Source organism: Ruditapes philippinarum, unplaced genomic scaffold (assembly GCF_026571515.1).
Source record: "Ruditapes philippinarum isolate M1 unplaced genomic scaffold, ASM2657151v2 ctg6975_1_1_1_1, whole genome shotgun sequence".
NCBI classification, from domain to species: Eukaryota; Metazoa; Mollusca; class Bivalvia; order Venerida; family Veneridae; genus Ruditapes; species Ruditapes philippinarum.
The window spans coordinates 79,800-104,487 of record NW_026863786.1 but is presented as its reverse complement, the minus strand read 5'-3'; the positions used below and the strand labels follow the sequence as shown (position 1 = coordinate 104,487).

Genomic DNA, 24,688 nt, shown 5'->3' with positions numbered 1-24,688 from the left:
AAGCAATTGGGACTTTGGGTAAATAGAAGTATTGTACAATTATAGACTTATGTTGACATCTATATATACAGTACTTTTATGAATGGTTTAAAGCATAATCTGACTAAAGTCAGTATTGACCAACTCATTAGGGGTTTGTAAACCTTAATTGGGTCAAAACAATCAAACATTCAAGCATTGATCTAAAATAAACAAAAAATGTTAATTAATTAAAAGCATTCATATTCCACACATGTCATTGTTAATGCCTGCAATAAATATTGAAAGCTTCATTATACATATATACAATAACAATACGCTGAACTTCATTCACTTTGTAACCAAGACTGTAAATTATTAAACAGTTCAAATATACAATGGTTTGTAATTCACCATATCCAAACTTCTAACATATCAAGCCACAAAAAAGACTACATTAAGCAAAAAGCTAAGAAGATAGCAAGGGCAGATTATCAATGTAATAAATATGACAAAGTTGATAGGGTAGAGTCACTGCCCCTGAATTGAAACAACTTCAATATTTTGTCACATCCTGAATATCAATATGCCAATACGGAATCCCTTGCTATAATTTAGAAATGTACAACCATGTTACCAGTTCTTCAAAACTAATTTCTACTTTTCTATAAGTAAACATTGTTTAAAATACAGATATATTTTTATAGTTTCAAAATGTAAGAATTGACATTTGAATTTTCTGAGATTTGATATTCAAATCTGTATCCTATTATTTCCATTTTGAGGGTTGATCGCAAATTATGTTGTATGCCCTTTTTATTTTATAAAAGTTACTGTAGTTTTGCCGTCAACCCCTGTTCAAAGATAAATTGAAACTTTTAACCTTAAACAGTTATCATGCAGTCAAGTTACAATAACTGAAATTAAAGTAACTCATTCACAGTCAAACTTTCCGGAAGATACAAAATAACAAAATATGTATGTCAGCCATAGTGTACCTTTGAGTGCCCTTTTATAACATACAAACTTTGTAACAAAATTGGAAAAATTAGCATAATATGGACTGTGAATGAGTTACTTGAATAGCATTAACTAAAACAATAAAAAAAACAACAAGGAACTCAAAATTAATATAATAATATCTCCACATAAAAAAACAAAAGTATTTCTATATCCTTGTTATGATGTAATGAAAAGACAATTTTACACTCAAACCAAACCTATTGAAAATATCAGTATATTCTTTAAAACTGAATTTTTTGGAGATCAAGGTCTCAATTTGGACATAACAAAAAAATATGTATAAAAGAATCATGCAAGTATCTATTAACTTAAAACGCTTCTATCACACGGATACATAATTAGTATTGTTTAGTTTTCCCCAGAATATTTTTTCAGCCACATTATGAAAGTTTGGTTCCAATAAGTACCCCACCCCCAATACCAATTAAAATGCAATATGCTTCATTATTTTCATGATAAAAGTATTTGTTACAATTATCTACAGAGTCAGAAATTAAACAAGAGGGCCATGATGGCCCTGAGGTCGCTCACCTGTATATAGGCCCCCGAAGCGGGGCCAGTTTAAACCCAAGGGCTTTTATTTGAATAAACTTGGAATTAAGACACCCATTAGAAGATGTTTCATGATGTTAAGTTTTTGCTATACACATATAAGGAAAAGCAATTACCTTCTCCCCCCCCCCCACCTGCAGAGTTAATTTTAACCCAAGGGCTTTTATTTGAACAAACTTGGTAGACACCCATAAGAAGATGTTTCATGCTAAACATCTAAGCTCTAGATCATTGGGTTTTTTAAAAGAAGATTTTTTAAGTTTTTACTATACACATTTAGTTAAAAACAATGACACCCCTGGGGCGGGGCCAGTTTTGACCCAAGGGCTTTTATTTGAACAAACTTTGTAGACACTTATTAGAAGATGTTTCATGCTTAATATCTAACTCTAGCTATTTGGGTTTTTTCAAAGAAGATTTTTTAAGTTTTTACTATACACATATAAGGAAATCAATGACCCCCGGGGCGGGCCAATTTTGACCCCAGGGCTTTAATTTGAACAAACTTTGTAGACACTCACTAGAAGATGTTTCATATTCAATATCTAAACTCTAGCTATTTGGGATTTTTTCAAAGAAGTTTTTAAAGTTTTTGCTATACACATATAAGGAAAATCAATGACCCCCGGGGCAGGGCCAATTTTGACCCCAGGGCTTTTATTTGAACAAACTTAGTAGACACCCATTATAACATGTTTCATGCTAAATATCTTAGCTCTAGCTCTTTGAGTTCTTTAAAAGAAGATTTTTTAAGTTTTTACTATATGCATATAGGGAAAATCAATGACCCCCCTGGTGCAGGGCCAATTTTGACCCCAGGGCTTTTATTTGAACAAACTTGGTAGACACTCATTAGAAAATGTTTTGTGCCAAATATCTAAGCTCTAGCTCTTTGGGTTCTTTAAAAGAAGATTTTTTAAGTTTTTACTATATGCAAATAGGGAAAATCAATGACCCCCGGGGGCGGGGCCAATTTTGACCCCAGGGCTTTTATTTGAACAAACTTGGTAGACACTCATAAGAAGATGTTTCATGCCAAATATCTAAGCTCTAGCTCTTTGGGTTCTTTAAAAGAAGATATTTAAAGTTTTTTCTTTCGGTTGCCATGGCAACCAGAGTTCTGCATGGAATTAAATTCTTTGAACAATTTTTAAAGGTGACCACCAAAGGAACATTCCTGTGAAGTTTGGATGAAATTGGCTTAGTGGTTTATGAGGAGATGTCATTTGAAGCAAAAGTTGACGGCCGGACAGACGACGGCCGGACGAAAAGCGATCACAAAAGCTCACCCTGTCATTTTGTGACAGGTGAGCTAAAATTAAAGGAGTGTACAGGTGAAAAAGCAAATGCAAAATCAATTAGCGTATCTCAATTAGCATATCTACACTACCTATTTAAGTTAACCAGCTAAAAGACAGTGCTTTAATTTGTAATTAGTTTCTTTGAAATTAAAAGCTTTGTATACAAATAAAACCTTATTTTAAATTGTAATGTTTTGGAAAAACAATTGAGATCTGTTTTAGCTTTTTGGTATTGTAAGACCATATAAAATTATAACTAACAATATTCCTTATCAATCTAAATTCTAAAGTTCCATTAGTATAAAAGGAAAATAGAAATGTGTTCATAGGAACAGATTGCCCTTACATTCCACTGTTTTGTCAGTCTATGTACTGACAGCTTCACATACAGATAATGTCAAAATTTTATCTCTCCCCCCCACCTACCCTTTTGGCATTAATAAAAAAATCTCAACCTTTTCAGCTCCTTTTCTAGATAAAAACTAGGAAACAAACAATCATCAAAAGGCTTCCCAAGTTATAAAATCAACGAGAAAGCAATACCAAAAAGTCACATGATCTTGCCATGAAAAAGAATAGAACAGTGGAAAATGAAAGCTGTTTTGAGAAAGAGCACTATATCCAAGTAGTAGAAGACATCCAGGATACGTGCAGGAGTAAATATATGTGTATTTTTTAAGATATAGAACAGAAATTTAGATGAAAAGAAAATGCACATCATTGGTCAATTTGTAAGATATACAATAAAGTTGGCCAATCAAAAATCTGGACTTTTAGACTGACCATTTTTAAGTAATGCTTTTATGTACTGAATTGTGAATGCATGCAGAATGTGTAGAGGATATTTAAGGCCGTTGTTGATAGAAGCCGTACAGATTTTCAAACAAACAAACAAGCACTGACAAAAACTTAAAAGAAAATAAAGTCCACAGAAAATAGGCATACACAGGATTTTTTCAAAATATCTTATTTCTAGACACTTAACTTCTCTGGGCCAAGTCTGATAGACTAGATAGGAGAAAAAAGTGATATAAGCAAAAGTTTAGTACAAATATATGCTGGTATCATTTAATAATTTTCAGGAGTAAAAAAATCTAGAAAGTGTATAGAAATTTTAAAATGAACAAGTTAATATTTCAATAGTTTACTTCCATATAGTTAATAATTCAGATTTACAGTTCACCACTTTACTTCAAAGTGACATTATGAAAATTTAAGAGTAAATGGCAATTGTATAGGTAAAAGTCAAAATCACTTTACCGTAATTGTTTTCAATTTTATAATTTTATATCTTAGGTAGCTCGACTTGACAACAACAAAAATGTACATAATGTCGCTTCAAGAACATTGAATGAGAGTATATAGACCAAGATGCAAGAGTGTATTCTAGAATAATTTCCTCTTCTTTTAGAAAAATTCATGCTCCATCCAAATAGAAAGGGCAAGATAAAAGTTGGGATTTTTTCCCCCTTAATTTGTTTCTGACTCATTTTACTTTGTGATAGATCTGTGATAGCCTTTGTTTTTTTGTAGTTTTTTTTTTACTAAATTATATGTATTCAAATTTTATTTTATATTTTGAAACACCTATTGTTACTAAGTACTTGCATCTTTGTGAACTTCAATAGGTTTGGTTTGAGGATTTTAGTTAACGTTCAAGCTAACATCAAAAGCTGCAAATTCAAATGAATCCGGGAAAAATCTAAACTTAAATATGTAACTGTAACTAAGCGACAAATATCAGCCTAGATATAATGCAAAAATAAATTTGCTTTGGCCCATACAACTAAAACAAAAAATCTGAAATCATTACATCACCACACTATAAGGACTAACAACTCATTTTTGATAATTCTAAATAGATATTTATAATTGCTTAATTGATAGCTTGACAGCTTGACAATTAACTTCAACATTTAGAAAAATCTTTTACACTGATAAGATAGAAGAAATTTGCATATTATCTTATACCATAAAATGAGAATCTATGAGACAAACCAGGTCTAAATATTCAATATTATTGGTTTAAATCTAAAAGCCGATCACAATATACACCAATCAAAATGTTTCAGACAGCCTAACAATTCACCAATAAAGAGGCTTGATAAAAAATCTCTGTTCACCAATTAGATGTAACAAAATATAATACCTCTTCATCTCTGATGTCCTTCAGTGTGTAACTGACCACACAGATTCCCATGTTGACCAGGTCAGATGAGGCTACATCAAATACATGCTTAGAGAACTTCTTACGATCCTTGTATATCTCCTGAAATACAAAATTTATGTCAATTTTTAGTTCTTTATGATGCTAAAATTCTGTATTAGGATTTTTCTGCTTTGGTTTAAACACTATTTGAGCCTCGTCATGACAAAACCAACATAATGGGTTTGCGACCAACATGGATCCAAACCAGCATTTGCATCCGCGCAGTCTGATCCAAGTTGTTTGCTATCAGCTTCTCTACTTGTTATAGAGTTTGTAAGCGAACAGCATGGATCCTGATCAGACTGCGCGGATGCGTAGGCAGGTCTGGATCCATGCTGGTCGCAAACCCATTATGTTGGTTTTGTCGTGATGCGGCTCATTTATTTCTTCTTCAATATTTACAAACAAAATTATATAATATAAATTGTATTCAGGACTGAGTAGAAAGCTTAAAGCTTATATGAAACTCTCTTTGTGTTTACATTCTTCTGCTTTGAACACGGAGATTCAAGGAATTTTGAATGATTTGATCAAAATGGTAAAAACCAAGCATTCATCTGTTACAGGTCTAAACTGACTTACAGACTGGCAACTTTATTATTACTGTAATGTTGTATATTCCCCACATATGTCCCTGTCTGTATATAGGACATCTCTGTATTATATGTTCTGTACTATCCAGATACAACAAGTGGGAATATTACAGGCAGACTGGTTTGTGATTACTCTCATAAATAATTCATAAATGTACAGGAAAATATTGAGTACAGTCAACTAACTGATATCATACTGTGTATTGAACATAGAGTTGGATCATGTCTATAATCTAACCTTAGATATTTAGAAAATTAATAATGATCATATAAATGTATATATATGATCGTGAATTTATTTTGATTGCATACATATTCAGAGATACCAAATTCCTGTATTGCACGTTACTTGCCCTTCTTTGTACTTGGAATTGTAAATTTTAACAATATTTTATACTGAAATGAAAATGCTGTATATTCCAATCAGACAGCACAGATAAAAAGATGTGGGATATAACTTTAAAGCAGTTATTACCAGAGTCAACAAATTAACATTCTAACACTACCCGCATTTTCCCTATTGAACATAGAAGAACAGAAAGTGTGTGTTATTATGCAACAGATGCACAGTTTGACGTTCTATATTTAGACCTGTGACGTAATCATTATACACGTGACGTAACCACTAAAAATCAGACGCGCTGAAAATAAGTTCGGAAACAAATCAGACGGAATTTTCCTTCACTATCATGTACCGCAACATTTATTTGTTAATGTCGTGTTAGAATCGAAATAACATATCCAATGCAGTGATTTTATCGCTTGATAACATCACTGTTTGTCGTTCGGATGCGCATCATTATATCACTCGGGCTACGCCCTCGTGATATAATTCCTCGGATCCGAACTCCAAACAGTGATGTTATTGAGCGATAAAATCACTGTTTGGGATATATTATTTCTTAAATAAACAAACCCTAATACAGCCAATAAAAACTTTACCTCAACTGTCATGTTTCCCATGATAGCTCTCTGATGACCTTCAAGTGTTTCCTGGGCAACCTTGCGTACCTCGTTCTCTGACTTCCCAAGGAACAATTCACAAGCAGAGGCCAACATTTCCTGGCTCTGACCCTGAACCTTTACCTACAGGGTCAACAAGTGTTACCATTAGAAATTTATTAACATTTACATGTTGCATTATGAAATTTTATCTTTAAAACAAAAATATATCCATCATTTCAGCAGTAAATAAAATATTTATATCATGTATATCAAGTATTATATAGTAAAAATTTACCTATATTTATATGTTCAATTATAATAAATTTTACTATTGCAATTTTACTTACAAATATTTATCTAAATCATTGAAATTATAGTAAAATAACTTATTAATAGAAGTCTTGAAACAAATTTTGACATTATAATTTCTTATAAAGTAACCTTTAACAATCAACACAACCAATAAAATAATTGAAAAAAAAACAACATTAAAATAATGAATAATTAATAAATATATACAGTCAAATCTGTTTATAACTATTCAAATCCAAAAACAAACAGTCCATGTTCACAAGAGATTTCTCAAAATATCTGTATGTTTTTTTAAAAAAAGAAATCAAATCAACAATGTTAATGGGAACTCCCTATACAGCTGCTTCGAAAAAGCTAGAGACATGGCCAGACTAGAAAGGAAAAAAATAATAAATTTTTTAGCTTCAGTGACCTTGACTCAACTTAAAGTCAAAGTCTATGGATCAAGCATCTAAGATCACTGAGACTCAACCAATTAATAATTGTGCTAACAGAAATCGTAAGTATGGAAATACAGAGGGAGGAAAGCCTTGCAGCCGTTTTGTACCACAAAAAATGTTCGGGCCTTTAATCTGTTGGTATTTTATGTTGTGATTTTCTATGTATGGTATTCATATAGTCAACATTATCCATGTATATACAGATCATCATTTAAGACCACAGATTTGACTGTATATAATTATTTACCTCAGCATGCATTGAGAACAATGGGTAGGGATATTTAAGGGTTTTATCCAAAAGCTTGTGTTTTACATCATGTACATATGTTATATAGTTTATTAAAGCACAAGTCATCATATACTGGCAATAACATCTTACTCATATAACTCAATATTATAATAACAGCTCAAAATGTAACCAAACTTGTATTTTATCACAAGGTCATAAAATAAGGTAACTTTTTTCTTTTTTTTTAGTATATCGTGAAAAATAAAAGGCTGGAAATATTTGATGTGTACATTTTGATAAAGTCACTATATAAGTATAGTTTACAGTTTATACAATAAATAAATAAACTGTTGTAATGTGATATTATACACCTTATAGTGAAATCTACTTTCAATTAAAAAGAATGGTAATGACAAATGATAAGATAAATTCATATTTATTATAAATCTGACAGGCCAGTAAGAAACCCTGGGCATCTATCTATCTGTCTCTATTTTCATACAAACAGATGTAAAAATTTCTTACTGACCTATTCATATTGATGAAATCTTATATTTATTAATTTCTTGATTACAACCACCAGGTTATCAATGAAAATTATATACTTTCTCTATACATATCAGCAATAATTATGTGGATTTTTATATAAAAGTCTATTTCATAAATATACTAATTAAAGTCAATTTTATATTTATATAGATATCTATTATATCTTAAGTTTCCATTTCTAAACGTAATATATAGGTTAAATTTTTGAGAAATCTTGGTTATACCTTCCTTTACCACACTTATGATACAATATTATAATTATATGCACATCCAATACCATTTCATTTATCACTTTGAACACTACCCCCCGTTATCGTCATCACCAATCATTATTATTTATCCAAAATTGTATAACCAAGAGAACAACAAAATTGATGACAAGACAAAGGGGAGGGCAAAATTATCATGAACTGTAAAACATTTATACATATATTATGTATTGCATTTCATCACCTTATTAATAAATAATCACTAAATAGGGAAGACAAAGTCAACAGCTCATATTTATGTATTCAACCAAACCTTACTTTGTTGTATTAGTTCCATGGAATGTTATTTCACACAGTATGTTAAAGAGGGTGGTGGGAAGGGGAGGGGTGTGACCTAGATTAAAAGATATCCTACCTGAGCAATACCAGTGACCGAGACTGCCACGCCCTTTTGTGTGTAGACGTTGTGGGATTCTATATTCAAGGTTAACACATTCAATGACAGTCTGAAAGTGATGAACCATAAACTGTTTATAATTTGTCAAACCATACCTTAATAATGAGTCTAATAGATTCTGCTCTCGTCTCCATGGCAACCATCAATATCCATAGCAACAGTGCCCCCTATTACCTAGATACATGCTAAATGTTACGAAAATGGTAAAGTAGCAGCAAGATGTTCCTCTAGCTGAGTAAAACATAATATTATGATGACAGCAAGAAAAAATCTGCTGAGGTCAAGTTACTCACCTTGTCGCTGAACACAACCCTGTCACCTCCAGCTCTATAATGTACATGTAACAGAGAAAAACTGAGCCTCTACAAGTAGTTTGAGAAACAAACATACCTCATCACGTATCTGCCCATGGAATAATCTGATCCAAACTTGAACAACTAATGGAAAACGTCCTACTATAGAAACCAAGAGACCTGTTTAACTATTTCAAAATTGAGACAAGTGTGAAGTCATTGAAGATAAGGAAAAGATAAAGATATAGTAATTAGTTAACAGATGGGCAACAAGAATCCAGCATGACAAAACCTTCATATAAACTAGATTAGCCAAGTATGATAAAAAAAACAAAACGCTGGCCTGTCATTGTTTAACAGTGGTGTCAACTCAAGTGTAATATTGCAATACTGCATGCAGACGTTTAACAAAATATTGTCAAAGTTCTGGAATTCATACAGAAAGAACAGACGATCCTAGGAGAAACTGAATGTGCAATACTGCAACATGCAATATAGAGATTCACTACTCCATTACCAGTGCATACTTAACAAGCTGACCAACTCATTTCTAGATCCCCTGTAAAATCTCTTGTATACTATGCAGATTTTAGAAAATATTTCCTGGACAGAATACAGAATATGAGGTGAGATATGATTCATTGTTTTACTTAGGAAGATGATATAACATCTGTATCATGTTTAAAATAATCAACAACAATATTCCATTTATGTGATCTGCCATGATTAATAATTATATTTTAATTATAACAAAACTGTGCTCTTCCAAAAGACACAGTACTATTCCCCAATATACGCATTGTAACTTTTATTCATTTATACATTATAATTTTTATTCATTTACACATAGAAAAACTTAAGGTTTTGATTGTTTTCTCCATGTTCTGTATTAATATTTGATATAAATCTATATAATATTATGTAATACATAATTACATAAAACAGAATCAACATCTCACCTCTAGATTACAGTGTATAGAGGTTAGTTGTTAGGTTTTATTTTTTCTACTGCCTGTCCTTACATAATTATACTGTTCCCATAAATTCAAACAACTCAGTATATTCATGCATCTAGTCAGTATATTTTTGGGACTTAAAACAATTCCAAAATAGTCAATATCATTTTTTGGACTCAAAAAACAAAACAATTCATTTAAAACTGTTCATTTATTTTTGTTTTGTAAACCTGAGTAACTATTACAGGTTTCAAGTTTCTTAATTGCAACAAAAATTCAACTGTGGGGTCCTTAACTGTCACTTACTTGGTGTTATATGCTTTCCATCTGTATAAATTCATGAAAGGGGCCATCTTGTTGTTATAATTCAGAAAGTCATATATATGAAGATAAATGTATTAAAAAAAAAAAAATCTTAAATTTACATTAAAACAGACAGGGCCTACTGGATTTCCCACAACTTAAATTTAAGACATCATTAATTTGACAATGCACTATGTTAAATTGTTATGTTATGTTAAAGAAATTGCTGAGGTTACTTCATCCTGTATTGTATGTTCAGAGAAAAATATAATATCATTATTACATCTACTTTATTTAGTATAAATTACAACCATTTTGAACCAATGCTGTAACATTTCTGGTCAGGACATGATAATATATGTTGATAAACTATAGAGTCTTAATATGCCATATCAAACCTAATTTGCCCATTTTATATATAGAAAAAAAACAAATAATAACAATAATAACAACAGATTAAAGTATCTCAAAATGGTGTATTTTGAGATTTAAAATTTTCATAATTTTGAATCACTATATAATTATACTTGTGTAGATTTGTTGGGAATGTTTTTGCTAAAAAAAACTAACAATTGAGCACTTTTTAAGATATATTTAACATAATATTATATGGAGGCCAATATAAAATGTCATTATTAAGTATATTGGTATCAAAATGAAATAATAATTTCAAATTTCAATTTTCTGTTATTTAGTAATTGGCTACCAAGTTCAAAATTCATGAGCAAGTCGGTTTTGATATTGATTTCTTATCAAGATTATGGTACATGTAACATAATATATAATTATTATTATGTAATCATGCAGCAATCCCTCCATGCATGGCCCTTAAATTACCTGGGCCACACCTGTAACTTCAATATCAACTCCCAATTTAGTGTAACATCCTCTATTTGTAGTTATGCTCAAAGTCATTATATTAAGGGAAAGCCTGCAAATAAGAGTAGACATATTTTTGGAATATCAGTAAACTTCTTGAATATTACATTGTATGTATGCAAATTTTCAAAATCTGTGAAAAGGCATTGTTACTGTAGGCAAAGGAGAGATGTAAACATTGAGGCCTATTATCCATTCATCCTTTAAATCACCAAATACAGAAAAAACATTTCTCAGTAAGCAAAATCAATACAACTGGACACAGAATATACCTAAAACTGATAAAACCCAATATGTATGTATATTTTGTCCCAATTTTTGTCCCAATATGTATTTATATTTTGTTATCCCCATTTTAAACCAATTAACTCTCAACCTGTTCAAACCAAAAGTAATTTGCCTTTATTGTCAGCAGAACAGTAGTGAGTACAGTTTGACGAGGCTTTACTGCTGGTAGCTTTACTCAGTAATTTTTGTATTTTGATACTGAATTAATGGACTATTCAAAATACAAAGCAGGGCAAATCCAATAAACACACTTAGTAGGTTAAGATTCTGAAAATTGCTTTGGCTCTGAGTGTTATTGGGGAAAATTTGTAGCATTTAGACATATAGTAGCTTCAGTTTACATGACCAGGTCATGACCAATGGAGATGCTTGGCAGTCTCCCTATATATTCTAATCTGGAATTTACTGATAGTGATCTAAGAATTATTATAGGATTTGAGGTTACAGTATGATTGTATAGACAGGCAGTGGCTGCTTATATTTCATTAGTTCAGTTATCTTTATCTTATGCATGCTCATTATTAGTTATCCTTTATTTTATGTGTGCTTATAATATAACTTAGGTAATTCTTCATTTTGTAGTTTAATTAATATGAATTTTAAATATCATATAATGAAATGTACCATACATGTATTTCTAGTTAACAATTTGTCTCATTTCAATGGGGAAAAAAATAGAACAAAAACAAATTAGCCTGTCCAGAAAGCTAATGCCTTTAGAAAGATCTTGGTTATTGCCAGGGTATCCTTAGCTCTTTGTGAATAGAGAGATTCTAGAATGTTAACAAAGGAGTGAGAAAGTATGAACACCATTATGTGAAATATGAAAATTGAACTAATATAATAATAAAATGTAGGGCTGTGAATTGAGACACCTAAGTGTAATCATATTTGCTGACTATTGAGTGAAAATAAATTGAAACAAGAATTACGAATTTGAATTATGAAAATTTATTTTGTATTAATTTAATAAAGGTATGGCTGCAAAGTAAATGAAACCTCCTTAGTAACGGTTAACTTGAAATTTAGATGGTCACTGCTTTGTCAAATATACTATTAGTTTTTGCCACTAGGCAGGTGGTCAGACCGCACAGCTGGGCAGAGCAGTGTGTCCAGGTTCTTATACAGTTGACTATTCAACTTTTGTTTTTTTGTTGTTGTTGAAATCCCTCTAAATGCTCCAATTATGTTAACTTTTTTAACAATTGATTAAATAAAACCATAGCCCAAGATTTAGCAAATAATAATATTATAATTTGATGGTTCCAAGCTTAAAGCTATTTAGTTATTTATAATTCACAGCCCTAGAATAAGCTATAAAGGTTAACTCTGCTGGTTTTCACAACTCTATGTTGTATCCCTACCTGAGCAATACCTGTGACTGAGACAGCAACACCCTTCTGGGTGTATACCTCGGAACTTGTAATGTTCAAGGTCATAGTATTTAAAGAGAGTCTGAAAATCAACAATATTCTTCACATTTACATTACATGAAAACCATTTTTGAACTGCCATTATTATTTGCGATGACACAGCAAGACTAAAAGATAATAGTGGAAGGATCATGTGTGGAGAAATAATGCATAACATAGGCACTAATTTCAATGCAATGAAGAGAACTGCACTGCCAATCGAATAATAACAAGGTCAGAATGCAGACGCTGAAAAGTAACAAAAATTTATCAACAACATAGTTCACTGATGTATATACTATAAATATAATACAGACCTACAGGGCTTGACACAACCATCCTAAACCAAATCAGATTAAAATCTTTCAAAATGTGGTTGTTCTAATCTATTATGAAATTCTTCAAATAAAATTCAACACAGTCTCTATAAAGACAAAAGCTGCTACATCAGCATGCTTGACTATTCACAGTGCTTGATAGTAAAACAAGAGTCTGGAGAAAGTTCAAAAAGGGCATTAATTCTGTCAAAATCCATGTTAGAGTTATCGCCTTTGGAATATAAGTGACCTCCTTTTATGCTCTCAAATGAGTGTGTGAAGTTTAAACTGCTTGCCTTTAGTAGTTTTGGAGAATGATACCAACTTGCATGCAAAAACTTAAACAGAGAGTGACATTACAATGCCAATGCTGGCACCAATGAAATAACTTTAGACCATGTGGCAGAATAGTGACCTCCCAATAAGCCCCAAACATTAAATGTTTGCTGGATGACTGATTAAATTAATAAATGCCCTTCAGTGCTTTTGTTGTTACTATTTCTTAATTCAAATTCTTTTTTTATAACAAGTACATCTACTGTGATCTATGAATCCAAGCCCTAAAAGTATGTAAATTTTCAAAATAACAACCTAAAACTACCCATGCTTTTCATTAAAAAAAAATTAAAATATAGAAAACCAAAATCTTGAAATATAAGCAGTCTATGTGACACCACACAGCCAATTGTGCATACATGTATATATAACACTGAGATACAACAATACAGGGGACATACAATACAGGTAACACTGTATTCTGATGACAGCCACATTGTATATATGTTAATTCCTGTGACTGAATAAATCTTTAACAATGTCTTCAAATATATTGAAAAACAAAAATTACATATAAATTTAACTGCCTTTCTTTGCTAGTATAAAATATTCAAGGTCAAAGTGTAACATAATATGAAAATCAACTGAAGCAGGTGGATTTGGTAAAACCGGACCCAATAACGTACACAGGCTAATTTCCTTGGACTACTAAAAATTCAAGTTTTCCCATAAAAGCTGTACTATATGGCTGTGGTAATGACTTAAATAATTCCATAACAATCTGGTTCCAAAAAAGTTGTGATAAAACTGATTTACTTGTTATTTATTCAGTCACAAGAAACAACAAATAACCATGAGGAATTTAAACTTACTTGGGCAATACCAGTAACACAGACTGCTACCCCTTGTTTAGTATACACCATTGGACTTTCGATCATTAGAGTCATGGTGTTTAAATTCATTCTTTGTTGCAGCAAAGAAAAGCAACAGAAACAACATGTTAGTCTTAAAATAATTACTGTAAATGCCAGCAGTAAGGGCCAGAAATACAAACTTTGTTCTCTGGTTGGGTTATACATTGCACAAACACAGACAGTATAGGTCATTTGTTGAATTTCTAGCTTTACTGGTGGAGAAAGACCTCAAGTGTCTTTTTGTGCATAATTTCAGGCACCAGCAGGCACCTGAGTAGAACCATAGATATTTCGTAACAGCTTAAGCCAGCTGGATAGCTTCCTCAAATGAAAGAATTCAAAGCCTCTGTCAGTTATCAAACCTACAGCAGTAAGAGGCAAGTTATTTGAAGTCAACAACAGTATCCACTCAGCCATGTAAGCCCCTCTATAAAAACTAACCAGCCTCTATAATGCTGGCTGCTTGTATTCTAAGATTTAAGTGAGAACATATTTACTTCTATCTAGATTATAATGTTAAATTGATGTTAATATAATTTATAAAACAACTCGCATGTCTGCATCCTGAAACTATAAAGTACTGGTACCATTGGTAAATTCTGTTGCCATCAGCAAACTGGCAATTTATATTTATTTTAAGTAACATTTATAAAGCATAATTATATTTATAATGGATTTTCTTCAGGTGTACCAATCATTACATAGATAAACTTATATGTATGCAAGGTTTAGATCCTATAAAACAACGTAAAAATAAAGTTGTCCAATATAAAATTTCAGGGGGAAATTGTGTTGCAGAGAGAAAATTCAAAACAGGGGGAAAAAAAGAGTTTATGTTAAATTTTGTATATACAACATCAATTTTGTTTAAAAATACAATGAAATTGAAATGAACCACTTGAAAAGAATGGATCTTTAACAATTTGGCTCAAAAAATCACTGCAGATCTACCTGTCAACAGTATTTTTCCTAACCATATAGAGTAATAAAATATCTGTATTAATTACATATATCAGAATGGATGCTGACATAAGTAATAAATATATGATACAAATTATGGCAGTTTGCCAAAAGTTTATGTACAAAAATAAATATATAATATACAGTCCATCTCATGACAGTAGAAAAATCATTGAAGTATATACATAAAGTTACTGGCTACTCAGATTGGCTTGAAATTTAATATATTTATACATACATGTACATAGCTCTCAAAATTTTATAATTCAATAATAATAGCTCCAGTTTGAATCCCACATTTTTTCAGAATTTTACATTTTGAAAAAAAAACTGCAGAAGACTTCATACATTTTTTAAATTTAAACAATAAAAGATAAATAATTAACTTTTTCAAACTTGCGATTATACAAAATTTGTGTTGAATACCATATATTCCCTAATTTAATTCAAGGTCTCGGAGTTGTCAAAATTTCCTAAAGGGTTAAAAGTTAAAGTCCATAATAAAAGCATAAAAAATTGTCTAATATAAAAAAATATATTTAATGTTTTAGAGTAATTTTACTCACGGTTATAAATTGTGGAAGCATTAGCTATGTGTTAATTTGGTCAAACTTTCTAAAATTTATTATAAATCACTGTAAATTTGGTCAGACACTCATTTTACTTTTTATATGTCAGAAAGTGGCTCGGCTTTTAATAAAGAACAAACAGTAATAATCATACAATTTTAAGTTATCAACATCAAAGATGCTATGTAATAAGTCAAGCTTGGTTGTTCAAAATCTTTTTCTAAATTTCATAATAAGCAAACATTAATGAGGATAACTAATTGATTAATCATCATTTAACAACAGCAAACCTTTATTGAAATAATTCCTCTGTTTCCTTTAGCAACAGTCTATGGAATATAAATTCTATATCTATCTTTTAACATATAAAACAGCCAATTAAAATGCTTTAAATTTACATCAGAGAGTTCCAAAAATTCTTACAACAACAAACAACATACCTCTGTAGTTTCTGAATAACTGGCCAGACAAACACTCGGCCTCCAGGGATATACTCTGAATGCCCCCTGCAGCATCCTAAATATAAAACATGTTCTAATTAGTATTCACACTTATTTCACTTGTTTTTGTCATCATGAGCAATCGCTCCCTTAATACAAGGCAATTGTGAACAAAGTATTCAACCATGTATGACTTCAGGAATATAAGTTGATCAGCAATCATCTTTGCGGTCAGGAAAGGTGTGAAATAATTTCAAAGACTGAAGGTGTCAAATTAATTGATGGACTTTGACTTATTGATGGTAAAATGCTCTAGAATTGTTCTTTACCTACCACATAAAAACTTCAACACATAAAAAAAATCAATACAGATATATTAGACTAATATAATGGTTTTAATTAAAGAATATATATAAGGGAAAAAATTGGGACTTTCATATTACTTCAACAAATCTTCAACATTTATTTATATAATTATTTTATTTATTTTGTGACATTAAAATGATAATTATCGATAATGTGCTGAATGTTAAGTATTGTTGAAAAATTCAATATCATGTATGTTCACTACATTGGCTTCGTCCATCATGAAATCATCCCAAGTAATCCTGATGATGATAATACATTAAGTTATAATGACTAGAGGTCAGTATAGGTGCAATTCTGATGCATCGAAAACCAGTTTTGTTGGTGCCAATTTGATTCTGCTGTCAAATACAAAAATTTCAATTCAAGTCACAACAAAAATAAACAAGGAAAAATTGCAAGTTTTAGTCCCTCTCTGGCTTGTCTATTGCTGCACTTCACTTCAATTGAATGGTTAATCAAACAATAAGTGAGCATGTTGTTTTGTCTTTTTGGTAAGCAAATCAGAAAGGCTTCAAATGTCAAAGTAGAAAAAAATCCAAAAAAAAAAATCCTAAAAAGAAAAATTTTGTAAAGGACAAAGCAATGCTTCAGGTTTCGTGAGGGTAAGGAATTAAACACAGCAACATTTATGATATATATATATATATGTTTTGGGAGCATGCCATGTCCAAAGTCGGTAGGTACAACTAACATGATAGGAGTCAGAACAAACAGTAACTTGTAAGGCATTTTTTGTCAATATTGTGAAGGGCCAGGGCTTGTTCAATTTGTGAAAAAAAGCACCAACAATTGTGACATAATTACATAATATTTGCCATTTCATGACATTTTGAAACCGGAAACAGTGTGTGATGATTGCTTGATTACAATTTCTGACCTGTGTAAAATCTGCTTTTAGTTGATACTTTAAAGTTAAACTGTTTAACATGCGCAAATACCATTTAACTAGATAAAAACTTTTTACTTGCTTGCAATACATGGATAAACACTTTCCAAACTAGCAGAAGACAGGCTATTCATATCAATAGTTTTTCATTTGCACATCTCACTGTATAATTTTATAAATTGTATGTTAAAATTGAAATGGTGTGACATATGGTATGTTTGACAGTTAATATAAATACTTTGGTGTCAAAAGATGTGTTGAAGTATATACTACGAAGCCAAGATCCAAAGCTCTCCATTGGTGTTATAAATTTCAAAATCGAATATTTAATCAAAACAAGCTTGTTAGCCTTTTAAAAACGGCTTAATTTGTATTGTTTTAGCATAAGAGATTTTGATTTTACTAGAAGATAAGGGAAACAACTCTTTTTTTCACTCGATATACCTCGGTTATTTACGTAGCTCATATTGAGTGTTTATGGGTGTATTGGTGAAAATAAAGTTTTAAACAAGAGCACCGCTAGGCGGAGCATTATATGCCCGAAAGTACTCTTTCTTTTCGTGAGGAAGACATTGGAATTAAATACAGTATTACCTCCTTCAAAAAGCAATCCTCCTTTATAGCTGAAGAACATTCATGTATATATGCAGTTGCTGTTTTCAAAGCACCACCATCAAGTTGTTATCTTGTTAGTAAAAATGCTAAAACGGATGGACACCAAGACGTCAGGGGTATAAAGCTGTTAATCCTTTAAAATTTTACAGCTGTAGTTCGATTAATACTTGAGTTATTGAGCGAAAACTGTTTCCAGTTTAAAGGTGATAGTAATCCCTTGATCTTTGACCTTGTGACCCCAAAATCAATAGGGGTCTTCTACCCAATATGGACAATCATCCTATGAAGTTTGAAAACTGTGGGTCAAATGGAACTTAAGTTATGCTTCGGAAACCATTTTACATATTTAGCTAATAGTGACCTTGACCTTTAACCTTGTGACCCTAAAATCAATAGGGGTTTTTTACCCAATATGGACAATCATCCTATGAAGTTTGAATACTGTGGGCCGAATGGAACTTAAGTTATGCTCCGGAAACCATTTTCAGTATTTCGCTAATAGTGACCTTGACCTTTGACCTTGTGACCCCAAAATCAATAGGGATCTTCTACCCAATATGGGCAATCATCCTATTAAGTTTGAATACTGTGGGCCAAATGGAACTTAAGTTATGGTCCGGAAACCATTTTCAGTATTAAGCTAATAGTGACCTTGACCTTTGACCTTGTGACCCCAAAATCAATAGGGGTCTTCTACTTAATATGGACAATCATCCTATGAAGTTTGAATACTGTGGGTCAAATGGAACTCAAGTTATGCTCCGGAAACCATTTTCAGTATTAAGCTAATAGTGACCTTGACCTTTGACCTTGTGACCCCAAAATCAATAGGGGTCTTCTATCCAATATGGGCAATCATCCTATGAAGTTTGAATACTGTGGGTCAAATAGAACTTAAGTTATGCTCCGGAAACCATTTTCAGTATTTAGCTAATAGTGACCTTGACCTTTGACCTTGTGACCCCAAAATCAATAGGGGTCTTCTACCCAATATGGGCAATCATCCTATGAAGTTTGAATACTGTGGGCCAAATGGAACTTAAGTTATGCTCCGGAAACCAAATTGCTAACAGACGGACGGACGGACGGACGGACGGAGGCCAGGGGGTATAACATAATATGCCCGAAATTCTTTCGGGCATATAAAAAGAGGGTTGACTTGTGCCTTTCCAAGATGGAAATAGAGCTTTTTTCATTGTTGAATTTCAGCCAAATTTTACAGAAATGTTACATGAAGATTAAAGTGTAAGTTTTATTTATACTTAAAGACCTCTTGAATGCTTAGAGGTTTGAATGAGAACTGGTTTGTCCATGATAAAACTTAAGAAAAGCGAAAAAACTATGTTTAAACTAAAGCCAATATAAAACTTAAGAAATGCGAAAAAACTATCCTAGAGTCATTAGTTTTGACGCCCTTAAGCTGTTTAACTAGTGCATTTTTTAATATTTAATTTGATCATTAAATAAAAAACAATATAAAGTTACTATGACATGTTGTTTATCACTGCAAACCTTTTTTATGTTTGTAAAAAGTTCAAAATCACTGAAGTTTTGTACTTAAGTAAACTGACCCTGGAGGCATCCATTGTTGTTTACAGTCATATGAAATGACGCCTTTTCATTGGGTGGTTATTTTTAAAGGATATTTCACTGTAATGCAATATGTACAGCAAAAGAAGTTTTTAAATGAGCTAACATTTAATGTAACAACATTGTGAAAACTTAAAATTATATTTTATTTCATATAAAACTGTCCATTATTTGGGAATGCCATACACCCTGGCAGTCGTCTTAATAGGTGCACCTGTCTCTTTAAGCTTGAATGTATTTACCAATAATCTTGATGAATAGCATCTGCTTTTGGCTGACAGAGCTGAAAAATATATCTAAAATGAAAGGTGTTGTAAAGATATGTATATGTTGATTTAAGAAATGATTTTTTTTTCTTTCTTTTTTAAACTTTATATACAATAATCAACCCATTATGAATTTTACTCGGTATCAATTAAAAACCAATTAACGTTTTCAAACAATATAAGCTGTACACCTTTTGCAACAGTGAATATTAAGGGCACTTTGCAAAGTTTTGGTCACATGACACTCATTAGACATTTTAAAATGGAGGACAGAAACAGAAAAGGGCAGATCAAGATTTTTCAAAGGCTGTATTTGCAAAATTAAGGCTTGCATAAACATTGATTGATTTGGCATTAGTATGGGCTATCCTTGTAACCATAGATCACTATTTAACAAAACCCTTGTATTGAAATTTTATTGAAATTCTTTTACTTCTTTTATATCATGTTTATCAGTAACTTTAAGTTATGAAATATTCTGTGATAATTATAATTCTGACTATTGTAGTCTTAACCTGAAATGTGATTTTATTAATTTATTCATTTGCTTCTTTTTTAAATACATTTATCCTATGCCTCATCTGATCTCAGTCATTAACTAAATTTGTTTTATTTATTATTAATATGAAATGATATTTTAATTTGGATAAACTGTTATTTTATATATATATTTATTTATATATATATCTTATTATGTAACTGTGATCTATGTTGTTGCTAAAATAAAATAAATAAAAAAAAAAAAGAGTTGAAAAAATACAGTAAATTTGATAAAGGTGAAGTATTTTTAGTTAAATGGCTCTGTCTTTCCAAATGTTTTAGTCATACGTTGTAAATACATGGTTGCAGTGCAGTCAGCAAATTATGACGTCATACGAGGTCGTTTTCACCAATTCTTAGGTCAAAACAAAAATGGCGTCAAAATAGATGAGCGTCAAAACACATGACATGCCGATATGTGTAAACTAAAGCCAATATTTTTTCACAAGCAAATCAACAGAATGTCAGATTAAGAGACTAGTAATCAGACATGAATCGAATCGAAAAAAGCAGAATCGAGGTGTCATTTGGTGAATTGTTACAGCCCTAAAATGACCTAATTCGAACCTGCAACATAATTTGACAGATGCAGATGCTGAAGAAAATTAAAATTTAAGCATGTTAAGAATTCGATAATCGTACCTGTTGAAAAGAGCAATACATTGCATAAAACAAATTGCTTTAATAATTACCTGAAACTACCATCACTTCATTGGGACCACACGTTTCGAAGCCCATTTTCGCTGTTTTCTTTCGAAATAAACAATAATTTTCTTGCGAAATGGCCTCACTTCCGCGTCACGGGCTGCATAGTATACGTAAATTTCATTGGTCAAAATTAAATTATGAATATTGGTATATTCTGGTAAAGCACGTTACACATCCGTAAAATCTGTAAGATAAATCCCGTAATCCGGAATCATAATTAGTTTTGCTACACACCTGCCAGAACCTGCCTACCTGTCTACCTATCTGAGAAAAAGTTAAAATGTTAAATTTATAGATGACGTATATAAAATATTATGTTCATACAACATAAACAATGGGCTGTGTAAAGTGTTGTTTTTATGTAAAAAGCAATATGTCAATCTGTTATGGTGAGATCTATGCCTAATTTGGCTAAAAATCATATTGAAGTGGTTAAATTGTGGACAATGAAACACTACTAGTGGAAAACTGTTCTTTGGACAAATGAGAATTATTTAGATAGTTTTAAATCACTCTAGCATCTGAGTAACACTGGATGTGCGCCAAAAGTCAGATTTGACCTAACGCGCAAATTTTCTTTGGACAGAATTTGAGTTTGACTATATGGGGGCTTAAGCTTCAGCAGGGTCTTTCAGACACTGGCTTCAGATAGATGATTAGCTTGCATATTCTAGTTGTTCTAATTGTGGTCGAACAAAATGTATGTCTTTCATGCCATAGCCTTAAGGGGTTCTGAGTTTACCGCTATATTACCACATATTTTAATTAAATTCAGTAATATTACGTAATTAAGTCAAGGGATTGGTTTGCCTTTTGTTTGATCTATACTTGTGCTCGTCACACGAGAGATTATTTGATATATCCATGCCCAAGCATTTGACCGATAAAAATAGTAATAAACAAACGCTTATAAACATCTCTCCTAAAATCCCAAATTACTGTCAAATTTCCTCAGACTAGACGTACGCAGGTAAACCCTTATTTGGTTAAAAAGATTGCAAATAGCAGAACCTACGTACTTCATAGCTAATCCATCCATTTAAATTCAATTGCTACAAGAAAATTTTGCAGATCTACAGTCATAATTATTTATTATAATGGTCAATGATTCAGGAATAATAATGATAATAAAATTTAAAATAAATAAATAAAAACAGAACCCCATCGATCCAATAAAATATCTATTTCGCCCGTACATTATCACGAATAACAGTTTTATCAATTCATTTATACAGTCGAAAAGTCATCAAATTGTTTAAGGATACATTCAGATTAATTGTTTATAATGAATGGCTGTGAACTGCAGAGAGTTGAAGCACAAGAACCAGCTGCCTGTCACGGTCTAAAGTTGTTACTTTTAAAACGATACCATTAAAAGCAGATAGTGGGCAAAGCAGAAAAAATGTAAATAAAAAAACGAGAAAAAAGAAACTATGCAATAAAGAACTCCCCAAACGGCAAACTTGAAACTGTTATAGGCTTGGTGTGATTGTGTTCGCGGATGGTAGTGGAAAGCCTCCGTAAAATTCTTTATCCAGTCATATGAATATGGAGGAATGTCGCTCGAAGCGAGTGTCTTGACCAATTTGTTCCTCATTACCACACAAACTAAGAGAACCACCTATACTGACCAGCAATACTTGTACCGTATCAGACGCAGTTTATATCAATAGAAGAAAAGAAACACAACAAGGAAAAGAAAGTCTTTGAAAAACAAATCAAATGCCAATGCAAATTCCTGTCTCTTTAAGCAAAAGTGTTAACATTTCAGAGAAATCTTTCATTAAATGAATCTGAAAATGGGAATGGCACATATAGCTAATATTTTATCAAGGCACCGTAAACGAATAAATCGACTGACATATATTAACAGAAATTGGAAATGCATTTTGGAAAATTAAAACCAATAAAGGTAGTGCAGTAGATGTAAAACCCACACTTAAAATCATCATTTCCGACATTAAAACAACGTAAAACAAACAATTTTAATTTAGTTTTCAATACAAGAGTTATACATGAATCGTGGACCATAGGAACCACCAGCCGAATTTACAAAATAAGGAAGATCCTTATAAACACAAACAATTATAGGCCAATAAACATTTTAAGCTGCGAAGGAAATGCTTCATTTTCATAATACAAACATCTTCAAATTTGAACCAGACAATTGTCAAAGTGGACATGATATTTGCAGACATAAACTGTACATGTATAGGATATCGACCAACTCAAGCTCTTTCTGTTTCGGAAAGACCCGGTGGCACCGAGATTCCCGTCTTGTTTGCAAACACCACGTGCATACATACAGTCATGTGACAAAGACGTATCTTCGATCTAATAAAAACTTGGCGATATTTCGCCGACCGGAAATTTCTGCCGGAAATTTCTGAAAATCTCCAAAGATAACGTAACAGTGTTGATCAGCAGAGCATAAAAAATGACCGCCCCACTTATTCAAGCTATCAACAGGATAACGGGGTACGACAGCCTACTGTCAACTGCTCAATGCTTATTGTAAACTCCTTGCAGGATACTGCTTAATACTGAATTATTGTTAACTACTAAATGCCAAAATACAAACTGTCAACTGCTTAAAGATCCTGTAACTCATTTTTTTATGTTTTTATATTATAAGTATGATTCTCAAATGAAGATTTATCAGTTTTGTAAGTTCCAAAAAGTATTATTTGTAATTATATTACCGAATTAACATTTCATGTAAATAAAGGGAGGTAATTAGAAATTTATTTTCTATAAAAACTAAATAATTTTTTCAATAAGAAATGTATGCATTTATTTCAATGATTACATATTAAACGTTTATAAACATTTGCAGTACATATTTAACATATTCGTGGATGTTTATAAACTGTTTAAAGATCCTGTAGCACACGTTTTTTATGGTTTAATATCATAAATATGATGCTCAAATTAAGATTTATCCATTTGTAAGTTCCAAAAAGCATTATTTATATTTAATTTGATGTTAACAATAATGTATTTATTATTTTGTATAATGTCATTTATTTCCTTCCCTAAGCTGTATAATTTCCTTCAATATTATGTCATGCATTTGTGTTCTGGTGACTAAACATAAACAAAATAACAAGAAAATTATGATATCTTATTTTTAAAGAACTTTTTATTTACAATTAAAACGAAACAAATTATGGTTTGTCCGAATAATGAGACCTCTAAGCTAATGTTTTCTTCCATCAACAATTATATAAAATAATAATTATGAGACGCCTGTAAATAATTCGTATCTATAAAAATATTTGTAATGTTTCGGGGACAGCAATAAATGTATTAGATCTATATGGAAAAAAA

The 24,688-nt window shown here is 31.4% G+C and overlaps 1 protein-coding gene across 5 annotated transcripts in view; it reads right to left on the bottom strand.

The window, feature by feature from the left end:
- Positions 1-21,497, bottom strand: part of LOC132723333 (flotillin-1-like) — a 34,612-nt gene extending 13,115 nt beyond the window's left edge. For 2 of the 5 annotated variants that reach the window (XM_060708014.1, XM_060708016.1), the window contains exons 1-5: positions 21,343-21,497; positions 16,385-16,460; positions 12,861-12,951; positions 6,579-6,722; positions 4,984-5,103 (exon numbers count right to left, since the gene is read on the bottom strand). In XM_060708014.1, coding sequence (XP_060563997.1) covers positions 4,984-5,103; positions 6,579-6,722; positions 12,861-12,951; positions 16,385-16,460; positions 21,343-21,388 — 477 coding nt within the window. In that variant the 5' untranslated portion in view covers positions 21,389-21,497. Of the gene's footprint in view, positions 1-4,983; positions 5,104-6,578; positions 6,723-8,735; positions 8,827-12,860; positions 12,952-14,373; positions 14,465-16,384; positions 16,461-21,342 lie in introns of all 5 variants that reach the window. The other 3 variants (XM_060708018.1, XM_060708015.1, XM_060708017.1) reach the window with 2 other exon arrangements.
- Positions 21,498-24,688: the final 3,191 nt, after the last annotated feature.